The sequence below is a fragment of the Notamacropus eugenii genome, chromosome 2, assembly GCF_028372415.1.
Source record: "Notamacropus eugenii isolate mMacEug1 chromosome 2, mMacEug1.pri_v2, whole genome shotgun sequence".
In the NCBI taxonomy this organism is placed as follows: domain Eukaryota; kingdom Metazoa; phylum Chordata; class Mammalia; order Diprotodontia; family Macropodidae; genus Notamacropus; species Notamacropus eugenii.
In genome coordinates, this window is record NC_092873.1 from 514,058,902 (window position 1) to 514,076,753 (window position 17,852).

Here is a 17,852-nt window from a genome sequence, read left to right on the forward strand (position 1 = left end):
TTTTGCCTTCTCAATGAGGCCCTAGGGAAGAGATGGAGAGAAGTTAGAACGTGAAAATTTTTTAAAATGAATGTTCGAAAGTTTTTACATGTAATTGGGGAAAAAATACCAAATAAATAATTTAAATAAGATGCTTGTTTATTGATTGATTGACTGGCCCCCTACAACAAATTCAGGACCCACACTCTTCTAAGGATGTGTCTGCCCTCCTTTGAACTATAGATGACAGCACATCTTACCCCTCCCATCCGAGGCACGTGGCTGGGCCCATGACCTTCTGGCTCTGTACCTGCTTGGGATGGCATAGCCTACTCTGCTCTTTTGATCTTTGTCCTCCTGTCTCTCCCCGCTCTGTCTGCAGCCTCCTTCCTGCCCAGCCCGTTGGGGATCCAACTCCACCATGGCTGGGCTGCTGCTCTGGGTCCGGCGGCTCTGGGTCTTGCTGCAGTTGGCTTGCCATGTTATAGTGGGGAAATCATTGAAGATCCTTTTCCCAGACAGGATAAAGAGAGAAATCCTCAGCCTGGGCCAGAAAAGCAGCATTAGTCAGAACACTCAGTTTGCATATGAGAACTGGGGTCCAACGTTCTTTAGCCTCCAGTATTTCCTCTTCGTTCTGAAGGTCCGCTGGCAGCGACTGGAGGACCAGGCACTACAGGGGGGCCTGGCCCCCAATTCTCCAGTGGTCACCTTCAAGGGGGAGAGTCGCCACATCTGGGACTTCATGCACGGTCAGTGAACTGGGGAACAGGATGTAGGGGCCAAAGCCCAAGTGTCACAGACTATTATGTGATGGGGTCAGGTCTGTTGCCAATATGGGCCTCAATTTCCCCAATTTCAAATGAGGGAGAGTGTTCGCTTCAGTGGGCTTGTCTGAACAATCCTGGGAGTGAATGTAAGTGAAAACATCCTGTGGGCTGAAAAATGGTTGGCAAGCTTTTCTTTTCTGTCTTCGAAAGCTCTCACAAAGAACCTGTCACATAGCAGGCACTTAATGAAGATATGCTTAGTGAAATTGAATTGTGGGTGTTGGTGGGCTTGGGAAAAGTTTAGCCTCTCCTTGGAAACGGACCTTAAATTGTTCTCATCCATGCCTACTCCCCACACCCATTCCCACTTGATAGGTGAGGAACTAAGGCTCCTGGGAGCAAAGGGACCAACCCACTGTCAGTGGGTTTATGAGTGGCAGAGCACAGCCTCAAACCTAGCTTTCTAGACTTCAAAGTCTGGGGAACTTTCATTTCTACCAAGCTGCAGGGGTGGACTTGAGACACAGCTGAAATGTGACTTTTCAGAGCTAAGCCTGGCCAGCACATTCTCGTAAAATCCCTGGTGAAAACATGCCCATTGCTTCTTTGAGTAAAGAGTTGGTCATCAGGACCTAGTGGGGACATCTGCTCATGCAGAAGTAAGCATTGGCTGCGTTACCCAGTGTCAGAACCCCCCCGGGGGTATGTCCCCATGTTACCTTTGGCCTCTCTTTGGGGCCTGGACACTCAGTTTTCATTCTCTTTATGTGTCCCCAGAACCTAGCACCAAGCAGCCCCCTGCTGAACTGAACTGTACTGATTCGCTTCACTCTGTTTTTGTTTGTTCATTCGATTTTCAGCCGTGCCTGACTCTTCGTGACCCCACTGTGAGGTTTTCTTGGCAGAGATACTGAAGTAGTTTGTCATTTCCTCCCCCAGCTCATTTTACAGATGAGGAAACTAGACAAACAGGGTGAAGTGACTTGCCCAAGGTAGACTAGTGGTGTTTGAGGCTAGATTTGAACTCAAGATGAGTCATCCTGACTCCAGGCCCAGCATTTAGCTACCTTACCACCTGGTAGACCTGAGAGCTACCTAATTCCCTCCCAATTTTTGCCAGATATGCACAGTATAGGATAGAGAACACTTTAGTAGAAGCTATTCCACAAACTGGTAATTCCCCTCTCCTCCCTGGGCCTCAGTTTCCCTGTCTGTAGAACAAGGAGGTTGGAAAAGATGATTAAGGCTACTTTCTACTCTAACATCAATGTTGTATGTTCTAGCATTCTCTCCCAGACCCAACATTCCCTCACAACTCTGTCACTCTCTCCCAAGTCCCTTTCAACTTTGCCATTTTGTGTTCTAAGGTTCTGACATTCTGTGTTCTATGAGTTCCTGCCAGCTTTGACATTTCCTGTTCTAAGTTCCCTTCCAGTTCTGACATTCCCTGTTCTAGGTCTTTCCTGGCTCTCGCATTCTCTGTTCTAAGCTTCTTCCCAGTTCTGACATTCTGTGTTCCATAGGGCCTCCCAAGCTCTGACATTCCATATTCTAGGTCCCTCTTAGCTATCATATCCCCTCTTCTAAGGTCCCTCCCATCCAAAGCAGTGAATACTATCTGTCTCAGGCCAAGGAGCCTTCTCACTGTCTGGATTCTACGTTAATGGGCACCAGGGTTTTCATGGTTGTATTTCCGTTGCAGGCAACAGGCCTTTGGTGTTGAATTTTGGAAGCTGCACCTGACCCTCATTTATGCTCAAATTTGACCAGTTCCAGAAGCTCATTGAAGACTTCGGTTCGATAGCAGATTTTCTCATCATTTACATTGAGGAAGCTCATGCCACAGGTACAAAGCAGTGTTCCTGACTGGGTGGCTGGATGGATGTCCTCCATGATGGCTGCTAGGAGGAAAGATGGTCTCTGAGATCCCTTCCAACTCCAAGATTTTGTCTTTGGCAGCTGGTGGTGCTAACGTGGTTAGAGTGCTGGGCCAGGAGCCAGTAAGGCCAGGGTTCAGTTTAGTATCAGGTACACACTAGCTCTGTGACTCTGGGCAAGTCACTTAATCTCTATTTGCCTCTTTAGCAGAAAATGGGGATGATAGTGGCACCTATTACCCAGTGTCTTATAAGGATCTAATGAGGTAATATTTGTAAAGTGTTTACCACAGTACCTGGCATAAAGTAGGGTACTAGATAAAAGCTTATTGCCATTCCCCTAATTCTCCTCCCTCTTTTTGTCAGGCTTCTATACATCTTGCTCTCAGAGATACATGGGCCCCCAGAGATTATCTTTTAAGAAAGGTTTAACTGATAAAAATTGCTTGCTCCTAATGTTCGATCATAACCCTGCCACAAATCAGTCCTTTCTGGCCCCAGGAGTAATTCCAAATAGAAATGAAGAAACCCAGAACAGCAAAGGTCCATTCCACTTCAGTACTGCTTCTGAAAACAATGGTTAGATCGTTAATTAAAATATCAGACAGAAGTTTACATGGCGGTTGCTCACCTATTGTACTGTGGACTTTAACATTCTTGTCCCCCTTTTTTCAGCAAAAGCAAAACTCATGTACCATTTCTGTTAACTGCTGATTTGTTGATAGTTTTTTATCGTTGACCCCATTTTAACAAAACTGGCTTTACCATTTGGGCTTGGTGTGTGTGTGTTCATCTTTCATCGCTGAAGAAGACCACGCCATCAGAAATGATGACATGACTTGCACTTGACTTTGTTTTGAGGGAGGCAGGGCTGTGCAGGTCACCAGCCTCACTTCTCCTCCAGAGCCATCTGAATCCACATATTCATCAGGATGACTGGAGATGACCCAGGATGAGGCACTTGGGGGTAAGTGACTTGCCCAAGATCACACAGCTAGTGAGTGTCAAGTGTCTGAGGTGAGATTTGAACTCAGGTCCTCCTGACTCCTGCACTGGTGCCCTATCCTCTGCACCACCCAACTGTCCCTGAGTTAGGTATAAAAGTGGATTACCATCTTTACTGTTGTAATGTGTTACACTCATAGAAGCTAGTTAATTGTTTCTGATGGAAAGTATTTGAGTTTTCATTTTGAATGCATTTTGACTAAACATACAATAAACTACTGATGTCTAAGAAAAATGAAAGAAAGAAAATTTATCAGACAAAAAACTGATGAGGAGAGCCAAGAAAAAGTCACCTTGGGTATTTTTTCTAGGCGAGTTCTGCATGGGAGTGCAGAGAGGTCTGCAGACACTGGGGTTGGGATTTGGCCAGGAGCCCTATTCAAAGAGAATTCCTACACCAAAAGAGATCAGGGACTGGACAAGTAAAGGTCTTACAGCCATTTTGGGACACCTCAAGTGGGAAAGATGACAACTGGCCCCTTTGTTGCCCACAACCTGGTTCTGAGATACAGATCCAGGGAAGATTAAGAAAGGGAGCTCTACTACCCTCTAATCCCACACCTTCTCCAATACAGGCCCTGGATTGTGTGGCTCAGGTCCCAGAAGCAGAGCAGGGTTGCACTTATAGCCGCTTATAGCAGTCTTAAGCCTGGAGAGGAATAAGGCAAGGATGTCAGACCAAAGGGAGCCTGTGATTCATTCATCTGGCTGGTAGAGGCTAAGCCCAACAACAGTCTATTATTGTTTAGACTCAAATCCAGGTCAGGAACTTTCAGGAAGGTAGTGATCAGATTTTGCCCTGGATCAGACCACTTTGAGAGCAAAGCCTGTAGGTCCCATGCCAGAGTGTCCCTGAGATCTTGGAATAACACAACACTTAGCAGCCCACAAAAGTGGCAACAGAACAAGCCCCAACCTTTCCTCCAGATGTGTGCAGAGCCTGACCACTGAGACATTAAGTCCAGAGTCAGGACGTATGCTAGGAGAATGAGCAAACAAAAAGGGAATTCCACCATAAAAAGTTGTTATGATGACAGGGGTGGTAGAGGGGAAAAATGGAGAAGAAATAAGAGATATGGAAGAAACAATTGGAAAAGAAATTAAAATTGTGTTATGAGGCACAAAACCTTGTCCATGAAATAAACTCCATGAAAAGGAGAATGAACCAAATAAAAACTAATGACTCCATAAGGCAACAAGAAATATTTAAAAATATTTAAAAAGTCAAAAGAAAAGGCAAGGTATCTCATAGAAAAAAAAAAAAACAAATGACCTGGAGAACTGAAGAAAAAAATGAAAGAATCTTTGTACTATCTAAAAGCCATGCCTAAAATTAATACCTAGGTATTGCATTTCTAGAAATCTTTTTTAAAAAATGCCTAGATCTCTTAGAACAAGAGGACAAAGTAAAAATAGGAAGAACCTACCAGTCACCTCCCAAAAGAAACCCCAAGAACCTTTTAGCCAAAAAAAAAACATTGCAAACAGCCAGAAAAAAAGAATTCACTTACTGAGAAGCCACAGTCAGGGTCACATACAATTAATTGCCACCCCTACAGAGAAGCAGAATACTTGGAATTTAATATTCCAAAAAGCAAAGGATATAGGTTTAAAGGCCAAGAACAGTTTATCCAGAAAAACTGAGTAAATCTCTACAGGGAGAAAAATGAATCTTTAAGGAAATAGAAAACTTCCAAGCATTCCTAATGAAAGACCAGAGCTGCTTGAAACCTTGAAGTACAAACACAGGAGTTGAGAAATATAAAAAGGTAAACATGGATGAACAACCATAAGGGACCTCTCAAGCATAAACTGCTTATGTTCTAATGGAAATGATACATTCATCCTCTGAACTCTACCATCATCAGGGTTCTTAGAGGGAGTATAATTAAACAAGACTTAGGAGACTGGTTCTGTTAGGTCTGTTAGATCTTAAGAAAATAATGGAAAAAGAAATACACTGGGGGAGGGAGGAAGGAATGGGGGGAGAAAGTAAGGTTGGGGAAGTTATCTCCTATCAGCAAGGTGCACAGATAGACATCTACACAAACAACAAGGATTAAATGGGGGAAGTTACTGACTCATGAATCTCGGTCTCATGTGACTTGGTCAAAGGAGAGAGGATTACACACGTAGAGATTTGGGCAAAAAAATAAATTAACAGGGAAATACAGAAAAGAGAACTAGGAATTAGAAGGAGGATAGATTAAGGAATAGTCCTCAGCAAAACAAATGCTAAGGATATATACAAATATCTGTAGCTCTTTTTGAGGTGGCAGAGAGTAGGAATTTGAGGAGGTACCTGTAAATGAGGGAATGGCTGAGCAAGTGGTGGTACGTAAATGTGATGGATACTATTGTGCTGTGAGAAATTAGGAAGGGGATGGTTTCAGAAAAGCCTGGGAAGATGTGGATGAACCGATGCCGAGTGAAGTGAGCAGAACCAGGAGAACGATGTGTTGAATGATAACAATATGGTAAAGATAAACAGCTATGAGAAAAGGAGAAACTCTGATCTGTGTGACCACCAACTTACAATTCCAGAAGACCATGATAAAATGTGTTAGCTCTCCAAATGTGGAGAGGTGAGAGAGACTCAAGGTAAAGCAAGAGACATATACATAGATACACATATACACATAACAGATGTATATGTACACATACATACTTACTGTGTTTCTGTGTGTATGTATGTGTGTGTGTGTATAAACATGCTGGGCAGCTTGATGGTCCAGTAGACAGAATACTGGTCTGGAGTTCAAATTTGACCCAGACACTTACCTACTGTGAGACCCTGCACAAGTCACCTCACTCTGTTTGCCTCAGTTTCCTCATCTGTAAAATGAGCTGGAGAAGGAAGTGGTAAAACACTCTAGAACCTCTGCCAAGAAAACCCCTAGTGAGGTCCCAGAGAGTCAGACACAACCGAAAATGACTGAACCATGAATATGGACATGACCTATGCAGAAATTTGTTTTGCTTTGACTATGCATGTTCATAACAGGGGTTTTGTTTTTCTTTCATTCAGAATGAGGGGGAAAGTGGGGAGGAGAGAAAGTGAATTTTCACTGATTGAAAAAATAAAATATAATTTAAATAAATAAATCTTAGCTCACTTAACTGCCTTTGATCAGCAGTTAGCACATTCCTCCTTAACCCTGAACAGAAGCTACTCTCAGGGTCTGACTTCAAATCTGAAGCAGCTGGTTTGAATGAAAAGTTCCCTGGATTTGAAATCAAGGGACTCAAGTTTCAGGATCACTCTGCTATTTACTGCTGGTAAACGTACTAGTCAAATCCCTTCTCATCTCTGAAGTGCAGTTGGCCTTGATGGAGGATTCTTCATTCTTTTGTGTTTCGGGGAGCCCATGAGGATCCCCCACCATTCCCAGCAGCTAGTCTGCTGGAACTATGGCCTCTTTCTTAGAATCACATTTTTAAAGGCATAAAATAAAATCCACAAGATTATCAAATGAATCAATTACCTTGAAATAGTTATTGTTTTTTAAATCCACAGACCCTAGGTTAAAACCCTCTGATAGAAGATCTCTTTATTTCCTTGCAGCTTTAAATCTGAGTTTACTGGAACAATCTATTTACCAATACAGCTTCATTTATAGAAACCTTATTCTCTAACTTTTTTCAAGATTCCTCAGAATAAACTGAGGATCCACTTTGCTGTCTGTCTATAGGGCCTCTCGTCCCCACATACATATGACTCTCTCTCTCTCTCTCTCTCTCTCTCTCTCTCTCTCTCCCTCTCTCTCTCCACCCCTTTCTCTCTCATGTTTGTATAAATGGAAGCATTTATCTATTTTAACATTTCAAATATATGAAAATACATTCATTCCAGAAAATGATAGGGAACCCACTATCTCCTGAGGTGGGCAGCCCATTCCATATTTGATGGGATTAAATGTTATGTTTTTCCTTATGATGAGCCATAATTTTCCAGCTTCTACCCCTTGGTGCCACTGTGAAGGGTCCCTCTTCCCCCATGATAACCCTTCAAAAACTTGAAGACAGCTTCCATGTTCCTAAGTCTTGTCTTCCCAAGCTAAACAATCCCAGTTCCTTCAGCTGACCTCCTAGTACTTGGCATATAGTAGGTACCTCATAAATACTGATTGATTGATTAGTATGAATTCAAGGTCCTTTGCCATCCTGGTTATTCTCCTCTGGTGATTTGCCCTCTGACCAACATCCTTCCTAAATAATGGCACCCAGAACTGAACCCAGATCTGACATGTGACCTAACAGGAGCAGAGAGCTACCATCTTAGACACTCTGCCCATGCAGCTCAGCATAACTTTTGGTTGACTAGGACAATGCAGCCTTTCTTCAGGCCCATACTCAAACCCAGGCTCCTCAGCCTCCGAAGAGAAGACACTGGGATCAAATTTCATATAATGATTTATGTATCTAGGTTCATAAAGCCCCCCCCCAAATTATCCAGGGACCTCATTTTAAAAATGCCAAGCTGGAGAGCCTCAAAGGTGCTTTCCACATCCAAATCAGTGATTCAGTTTAGTTGCCTATATAACAAGTAGAGCCAAGGCCTTCTGACTTGCCAAGTTCTCTGCTGCTCCCACCCTCTTATCATGTTTCTGGAAGAACAGGGCAGCCCGTTATCTATTATGGAACAAATGCCTGAGCTCAGTAATTGTCATGCTCCTAATGCTGCAAGTGTTTGTTCCTTCCAGAGGGAGAGATCAGCAGCAACTCTGGACTTCAGCTGCCCCTGCACTAGGGATGCCCCATTGGATGTGGGATGGGAAAAAAAGGTCCATCAGAGACCTGTCTGTTGCAGGGCTGGGCCTGGTCTCTTTTTTGGACCATAGTGAGTACCTCCTGAACCTGTTTGTGGAGCCTGAATCCCTCATTAACCACCTCAAAAGCTCACATCAAAGAGTGTTATTATCCATCCATCACATTTGAAATCATTTCTGTTTTCTCTTTCCCATTGCCTGGTACCTACAACTGCTAGTGTCTGCCCTGTCCAGCCTCAGAAGCTGACTAGTTGTGTGACCATGAGCAAGTAACTTAGCCTCTCTGTAACTCAATTTCTTTATCTGTAATGTGGGCCTAATAATAGCACTTACTATACCAGGTTGTTGCAAGAATCAGTGACTGGCACACAGTAGATGCTTAATGTGAGAAACAAAGGAAAAAGTTTCATTTCCACAGGGTCAAAACTTTCAGTGAGGAAAGTTAATCAGAGTTAGCAGATCTAGCAGAGCTAGCAGGGTCAGGTAACAAAGGTCAGAAACTTGTGTATAGGTCTGATGAGCTGTTTGAAGGAAAGCCTATCAGAAAGGAGAACATGAAGTCATTGTAGGGAGACAACTAAAAATCCAAATGCACTTGTTAATGACATACAGTGGGTGTATCAAAAGATTGTGACCCAAAAGAGAACGGACCAATCCTTCCTCTGATGGTAGGATCTGTCCCACACAAACTTTATAAAAATGCCCTCACTTCCATCTCCTCACCTTGGTCAAGGTGTTCAATTCCCTTGAACTCTATTTTAATAAATTTTCCTTGATATCTTTTTGTGTGTCAAGCCCGTCCCTAGCAATTTGGCACCGATTGTGGGGCTTGACTCGCTGATTTGGGTAGAGTGAGATAAAATACAGGGAAAGAACTCCTGTAAAAAAAATTTTTTTCACAATCCCTGTAAGTTAAATCTACTCCATTTAAGCATGCGACCTCAAACCACATTTTGGAGAGTTTAGAGGAACTGGGGAGGAAACTTACTGGCTAACCAGTGTTGACCTGAAAACTTTGTTAAGAAAAGGCAACAGGCTAATGCATACATTTTATGATTTAATTAATTAATTGATCAATTCCCCATAAAGAAAACAGTTACATAATGCATTATGGAGCCAGAAACGTTCTGGCTACCCAGTGCAGAAATCTTCTGGCTTATATACATTTTGCCGTGAGAAAGGAACTGTCCTAGTTGAACAAATCATAAATTTAGTAAGACAAGACAATTAACAAAGTAATGTTGGTCAGGCCTTGGGATTCCAGCTGGGTAAACATATGTCTCGGTGATAAAGAAGGAAATCCCACCACTAGTGACTGGCAGGCTTCCTGCCCTAAACAGATAACTGACATAGGAAAGGGTAAACAAAGTTCAATAGAAATTACGACCTAAGATGTCTGTGTTTTCTTTACCATTAACATGCCATAACATAGTACATGTCTACAAATATTAAGATATGGAAAACGTCCCATTATTCAAGATAGTGTCTTAGGTTAAAGGTCTCTTAAGGAATGTAGAGTCAGCCTTGGCTGGCTTTGTTGACATAGGAGAGGCATTCTCTGAGTTTGCTTCAGAGAGAACAAAGAGATTATTCTAAAATTTTATATTAAACATCATCACCAGGTAAGCCAGTACACTGGGAAAAGATCAGGCCGCCCCAGGAACTTGAACTCTGGGTCACTCTTACTGACAGAGTGGTATGGCAATCTCTTTGTTGGTCATATTCCTGTCCAGAAGATTCCTGGTTGGTCCTAAGCTAATGAGTGAACTTGGACAAAGTCCTGGGAATTTGAGCAATGGGGGAAAGGAATTCTAAGCTTAATCTCTGAGAAAACATATCTCCAGAGAGCCCACTGGGGTACATATTGGGAAGACACTCCCAGAACCAAGGGAAAGGTTAAGGAAAAGATGATAAAATATTGTTGTCAGGAGTGGACCAAAGGACCTATCCTGACACCTTCAGTATTTTGGTCAAAATTTGTATCAGAGGAGGATTGGGTCTGCCAGTTATTGAATTTACATCTAAATAATAAAAAGGAGGCATCAGAAGAAGAAAAACGACTGTGCTGGTTGCTGGGGCCCAGGGACTTTAGTCTCAACAGCAGCCAGCATTTTCCTAAGCCAAACAAAAAGGAAGGAAGACTCTCCCCTTGAATTTTTGGAAAGGATGAGAGAAAGTTTTAAGAAATACTCCAGATTAGATGTGCAAGATCCCCTTGCAAAAGGAATGTTTAAGGCACACTTTGTGACCAATTCCTGGCCAGATACAAACAAGAAACTCCAAAAATTAGAACAGTGGAGTACTAAACCTTTAGAAGAGTTATTGAGAGAAGCTCAAAAAGTATATGCCAGAAGGGAAGATGAAAAGCAAAGGCAAAAGGCCAGGATCATGGTTCAGGCTGGTGAGGAAGTGGTAAAATCAGAAGGGACTAAGAGGGAACCAAGATCATGACAGAGACACTAACGAGAGAGGAGAGGAAAGGCTGACAAGAATGGAGAGCAAGGGTGACCGGGATAAAATATATGCTTTAAATGTGGAAAGTCAGGACATTTCAGGAGAGACTGCCCTGAAGGGGAAAAGGAGGAATGAGTGATGCCACTCATTCCTGAAATCAAACAGAGTTAAGGAAGTTCTTTCCTTCTAAGATATATGACGTTGTCCATCTTTTTTTCTTTTATAGAAAATATCTATATTCAAGTTGTATTAAATGATTATCAAGTAAGAGTGTGTGCCCACGTGGTGGTAAGGAGATGAAATTCTGTGCAAAGTGATATGGAAATGCATTCACCTGAATAGTTTTAAATATGTGATGTATGTTGTTGAAAAAGTAATTTATCTAAATGTTGTTATATTAGGAATTGCATTGTTAAATTAATGATGAATTGGTTAAGAAGCTGTTATGAATTCTGTGTAAGAGTTTCTGTGTTATAGAATTCCTATTGAGAAAATGAGAATCCTTGAAATACACACACACACACACACACACACACACACACACACACACACACACATATATGCTATATATGGGTGTGATTTTTCAAGCCTTTTCCATCTAAGGATGTATTAAGTATGTTAAGAGGTTTATTTCTGCTATTAAGAAGGAAATTTAACTAAAATTGTTTTTGCTATAAAACATTTACAAAAATCTGTTGGGGAAAGGAAAATTGGTAATTATGAAAAGGCCTTGATTTTAGATCTTTTCTTGTAATTTTTGTCAATTAGGTTCAAGAGGATTTTGTGATAAATTGTCAACTGTTTTTAAGAAAGGAAAATATTTGTTGTATAAAGAAATGTTTTATAAAATCTTTTGTACAATTTTTGGAAGGTCTACCAAATTTGTATTTGTAAGCTAATTGCTTATATCAAGGTTTTTATAGGGTTGGAAGATAAGGGACAAGATAAAGGAGACCAGGAATTTTATGGCTCCAGGAAGCTCTGTGATAAATTTAAGACAGTCTCATGGCGGTTTCCTCATTCACCTTCAAAGTCGAGTCATTATTACAGAAGGACTTCTTAAAATCTAATCTGAACTCAGAGCTGCTCAGAGAAAAGATGTTAACTCTTTCCTATTGTCTAAGGAAAGGAGGGACACCAGCCCCACTCTGGGCCACTAAGGCTGGAAAAGTCTGAAAGCATCACCCAAGTGGCTATAGCATCTGAAGCTAACAAGCAGTGGCACCTCAGACTCAGATAAACTTGCTTTGTTAAAAGTTGCAGTCTGTACATGGAGTTCCTAAATAAGGAACTTGTTTTGGTGATAAATAATCTCTAGTGACTGGTGTTTAGGACAAATTTAAGATTTAAGATGTAAGCCCTGGTAAAATTTTCTGGGACCATAACAAATCATGTTCTCCTACTCAGAGGAGAATGTGACTATTACTGGCAGAGGTTTGCCTCAGGGGACAATCCTTTTCTCTGCCCAGGATGAGATTCTTCAGGCTCCACCCCCATTGTGTTCCTTTGAAAAGGCCTTTATAATACCAATGTAAGCAGATTGGGCAGGGTCTGAGCATTTTCATGGAGACAAGATAGATCACTGTTTACAAAAAGAGGACTGGGGATGGAGTTGGGGGGGGGTGAACCCCAGGTGGTCTGGGGGGTTCCAGGGATGGTCTTGGTGGGAGTGGCCATTAGCCTGGAGAATTGGATTGATAGGGCATAGTGACAGGGAAAAGCTTATGGGCCTCAAGAGAGCCAGTGCAAGTCGGGAAATCCAAGGAGTTTTCAAGGTGAGATTTTCCAGGGCCCTGCTAGACAAATGGGACTAAAACACTTTTGGGGTAAGGGACAATGGTCCTGACCTGGAATAAAGTCTTTACGTGTTACAAAATGATGTAAGAACAATTGGGTAAATACAATTGACTGAATCAAATTATTGAGACTAAAGTAGAGACATCTTCAGTTGGAAAAAAAATTTCAGTGTAGTTTCCTAGGGGCAGGTAACCTCTGGTAATATTTTGCACTGATGGAAAAGTTAAATGGTTTCTGTTTTCATTTGAATTCATTTCATGAACATAAATTGAAGTTAGTGTTTGAACTTATCATATGTATAACTCATTGTTTTAGACTGAGCATGGTTAGAAAGGGATAGAGAAGCTTGGGAAGTAGATGTAAATCTATTAGATCTATAACTTATGATGATTTTTATTTAATCAGGAACTAGAACATGTATATAAAGGCATGCAAGCTACTTAAAATTTGCTTTAGAAGATATTCCTCAGCCAATGTGAAATCATAGTCATATCTGAAACTGATTATTGGAGCTTGCTATTTTAAGATTCTATGGGATTATTAACCAACTGTTCTTCTGAGTCTAACTCCAGGTTTGGATAGTAAGAAAGACTGTCTGAGCCACTGATCAATGATGCCCCTGAACCTATGAGATGCTGGTATGAACAACATAAAGGTGATCACAGTGTGTGGGATGGCTCAGGTCCCTACATAAATCAATTACTCAGAGGCCTCTCAAAGTGATGACAGAAAAGAGATTTATTCGATTCTCGAGAATCTGGACAATCCTACAGCAGTTCACCTGGAGTAGGAAAGCCGAAGACAAAGAAAGGGCAGTGATTTATATAGACTCTAACGCAAGTCCCTCCCCCCCCACTGACCATTATTCTCATTAGCTGAGAATATGATCTTACATTCTAGACACGAAATCTAACCAATCCCTTTTGAAATGAAGACATTGAAGAATTAGGTAAACTTTATCCAATCATTGAGACCCTAATGTACTACATAGTTTTATATCCTTATATGGAATTATTCTGTTCTAAAAATATAGTAACCTTGAGCCTCTCAGTCTTACCTCACCCCTGGGAGAAGAACTACAATCTGAGAAGTCTTCACTAAACCTATCCCACTCAACAGGAAGGTTTGGAGAAAGATTGTTCCGCCTGAGCTGAGGTAGGATTCTCCTGACTCAGTTTCCCCACTGACACTTGGCAGACTTTAAGAGTGGCTAAATGCCAGTTGATGTTTTACTCCTGCCTGGAATTAACATGAAGGTAGGGAGATGTTGTTTCTCTGAAACATTCCTACTCTTAATGGCATTTTCCTATAATCAAAAGTTTTGTAAGCATAATACCAGATCTATTAAATAATAGATTGGTGGTAGGGGAACATCTGAGATTAAGTCCAAAAATTAAGCTATTAGGCTTATGATTTTAGACCAACAAGAATAAATTAGGGTCCTTTAATTCTTAGATATGGAGACAATCAGGTCAAGGGCTTGTGAAGTTACCATACATAGTTAATATTATTTTTGTCTCAGTTGGATAATGTTAAAAGAACGGTTTGTGGTCTGTCTTGTAAATGCTTTAAAAGAAGTATCACATGACCAGAAGTTGGAATTGTTTTATAACGTGATATGTACTGTGTTAAAAATGATTACTTATTGTATTTATGTATGTACTGGAGCCTGTTATTAATTCCTTAGTGAAATCTCATCCTCTTGATAGGGGAAGTGAATAGTGAATTAATGTAAAATGTAAAAACTGGGTTCTAATGTGAATTTCTTAAACATGACAATTGACCAAAGTTCCAAATCTGATTTTGTAAGAGTGAGAAGAGTATAAAGCTTAGGAATGGTCATCTAAAACTGTATCAAGGTCAATTTTGTAAGAGAATGGACATCTGGATTTCTATAAGAAGATAAAGGGAAGAAGATGCTGAGATGCTGTGCTGAAGACGGCTTGAAAGAGTATCCAGACCAGAAAACTACATCAGATGATGTTCCTCCCCAGACTGTGTATAAGATGGAACTTCCAAAAGGACAATTCATTGATTTCCCTTTTTCTTTTGAGTCTCTGTATCTGTACTTATGAAAGAGGACCGCCCCCTTGTAATATGTCGATGTGTTGGTCACTTTTGTTCCCTTCCCATATTCATATAAAGGGGAGATAGATGAAGGGAAGAATTCATGGGGAAAACAAAATGAGGAGGGATTGATGGTATTTAGGTGTGGAAACAAACATTTTGGAGAAGGGGGGGTTGTGGGAAACAGAGGAAAAAGTTTTGTTTCCACAAGGTCAAAACTTTCAGTGGCGAAAGTTAATCAGAATTGTGACCTAGCAGAGACAGGTGAAGGAGGTCAGAAACTTGTGCACAGGCTCTCATTATAGGGAACCAACTAAAAATCCAACTGCATTTGTTAATGATGTACAGTGGCCATGTCAAAAGATTGTGACCAGAAAGAGAACAGACTAATCTGTCCTCTGATGGGAGGATCTGCCCTGCAAGAACTTTATAAAAATGCCCTCACTTCCATATCTCTCTCTCTCTCTCTCTTTCTGAAGAAGGGTGGAGTTCACCTTGGCCAAAGTGTTCAATTCCTCTGAACTCTATTTTAATAAATTTTCCTTGATACCTTTTTGTGTATTATGCCCATCTCTAACACTTAATAAATGCTTATTTTCCTCCTTTCTTCTTCTGAAACTATCTCCAATTTACCCTGTACATATATTGTTTGTGCCTAGTTGTCTGTGTGTTATAATTTCCATTAAAGTATGAGCTCCTTGAGGGCAGAGACTGGGCTTTTGCCTTTCTTTGTATCCCCAGTACTTAGCACAAGTACTGGGGCACATAGTAGGTGCTTAATAATAGCTGTTGACTTGACCTGTCTTTCTCCTCTAGATGGCTGGGCTTTTGAAAACAATATAGAAATTAAAGAGCATCACACCCTCCAGGATCGCATGAAGGCTGCCCAGCTGTTGAAGGACAGGAAGCCATTATGCCCCATTGTTTTAGACACCATGGACAACTTGACCAGCAAGAAATATGCTGCACTCCCAGAGCGCTTCTATGTACTCTTGGAAGGCAGGATCCTCTTCAAGGTATGGGTGGTTGATTTCAGGTGGGATTTTGAAAAAGACTTGGGGTTCTCAGGGAATCACAAGCTCAAGGTGAGTAAACAACTTGGCAAGGCTATTTAGAACATTAATATAATCTTGGGAAGCAGTAAGATACTCAGTGGTCCCCACTCACACAGCATGCCACAAACAAGAGTCTCCTTTGTAGATCCAGGTACAAGGGAGCAAGTCCCAAGCAGATCCAATGTTCCAGAAGCATGTAGCATGAATGAGGAGGTTTGGCTGAAGATCAGTGCTCCCTTGAGCCATTGCCAGCTCTAAAGTCTATGAATCCATGGTCCTGGGCAGCTAGAAGACACCATAGCAAGCCAACATCCTGTTCATTATCAGCATAGTGCCTTGGCTTTTCCTGTGGGCAGCTGTTGTTCATATTTCTGACAGAGTGGAAAGAATCCCAGGGGTTGGGAGACCTAGGTTTGAGTCCTGGCTTTGGCACCAGCCTCTTATATGCCCTTGGGTCAGTTGCTTCTACTCTTTGGGTCTTAATTTGCTCATTTGTAAAAGGAAGGAGTTGGCCAGTGAGATTTTAAAGGTCAAGTACCAAATCTTGAGTGAGGACTAAAGATTGATCTTGCAGTCAATATCCATTAGAAATGAGTTGTTTTTTTCTCTTTCAGGGTGACCCAGGCCCTTGGAATTACCACCCAGAAGAAGTCCGGGCTGTCCTGGAAAAGCTAAGCAGATAAGCCACAAGGAAGTTCTGCATTTCCTGTGGCAGAGGAGATTAGGGCTTCTCTCCTTCCCCAGGCACCAGATCACGCCTATTGGGCTGGAGGCCACTTGGATCACTGGCTCCAAAAGTTCTCATCACAGTGACTGGGTCAGTTAAAGCTTGCTCAGTTACTCCCAAATTCATTTAAGAAAATCTGCTTTTCTGATGTCTTTGTAGTCATCACATGTGGTGGATTCCATCTAGCTGTGGAAGGATCCATGATATATCTCTGTGTTTCAAACCTCCTTTTGTGAATATTTTTTTATGACAGTCATAGCTTAAAGCTCAGGCCAGCTGAGACTCGATGTGAGAAAATGTTTGTAAGAGGCAGTGAGTACACATGGAAATGATTAAAAAAGATCAAATGACATTTCAGCCGATGTAGCCTTTCTGTTTTCTTTTCTACACATGAAGAATGAATGGATGAATGATTGAAAATGCATTTATTAAGCACTGGGGATATGAATACAAGAGTGAGATAGACCCTGCCTCTGAGGGCTTACATTCTAACAGAGCCCAAGAAGGCGCTTTGGAACAGGAAGTCAGTCACAGAAGTGGTGTGGGGTAATGGTGATTTGATTACAGTTCCTAGAGCAAAGGGCAGGGAGAGTGGCAAGAAGATGGTAGGGGTGAATAGTTCTCTGCCATCATGGTCTCCTGATCTGGGCTGGCTAGAGAGTGGACTCTCCATAAGAGAATGGACTCACTCACTGGTAACAAGGGGTCCCAAAAGTCTTAGTGCGGTCTGAGGTAGAGGCCACAGGAACATTAGCTAGGGAGATGAGGGAAGACCTCACGTAGAAGGGGCTGTTTGACCTGAACTCTGAAGGATTTGACAGACTGTAAGGCAGAGGTGAGGAAGGGGGACAGCCTAGATAAAGGCCCAGAGGTTCCAGATGGATTGTCATGTACAGGGCCCAGCAAGTAGGGCACATGAAGAGAAGTTATGTTGAATAAAACTCATGTGGTTTTTGTTCTTTTGTTTTCAATGAGGGAGGTAGGAATAGAGTGAAAAGGAAGTAAAGGGAGGTAGAACCAGAAAAACAGTGTGCACAGAAACAGCAACATTGTAACACTGCACAACTGGGAAAGACTTGGTAACTCGGACCAAGACAAGGATGCACAGCTCCAAAGGACTCATGTGCAATGCTATCCACCTGCACATAGAGAACTGATGGTCTCATTATTTTTATTTTTTTACTTCAATATGGGTAATGAGAAAATGTTTTGCATAACTATATGTGTATAACAGGTAGCATATTTCTTGCCTTCTCAATGGGTATGGCAGGGACTGGAAGGAGAGAAGCTGGAACTCAAAAATAAAATTAAAACAAAAAGGAAGGGAGCTCTTTGGGGGTCGGCACTATCTC

The 17,852-nt window shown here is 41.6% G+C and overlaps 1 protein-coding gene across 1 annotated transcript; it reads left to right on the forward strand.

The window, feature by feature from the left end:
- Positions 1-324: 324 nt before the first annotated feature.
- Positions 325-16,857, forward strand: DIO1 (iodothyronine deiodinase 1). The gene is made up of 4 exons (XM_072649523.1): positions 325-731; positions 2,452-2,595; positions 15,535-15,734; positions 16,388-16,857. Exons 1-4 carry the CDS (start codon positions 401-403, stop codon positions 16,454-16,456), a joined length of 744 nt encoding a protein of 247 aa, XP_072505624.1. The 5' UTR covers positions 325-400; the 3' UTR covers positions 16,457-16,857.
- Positions 16,858-17,852: the final 995 nt, after the last annotated feature.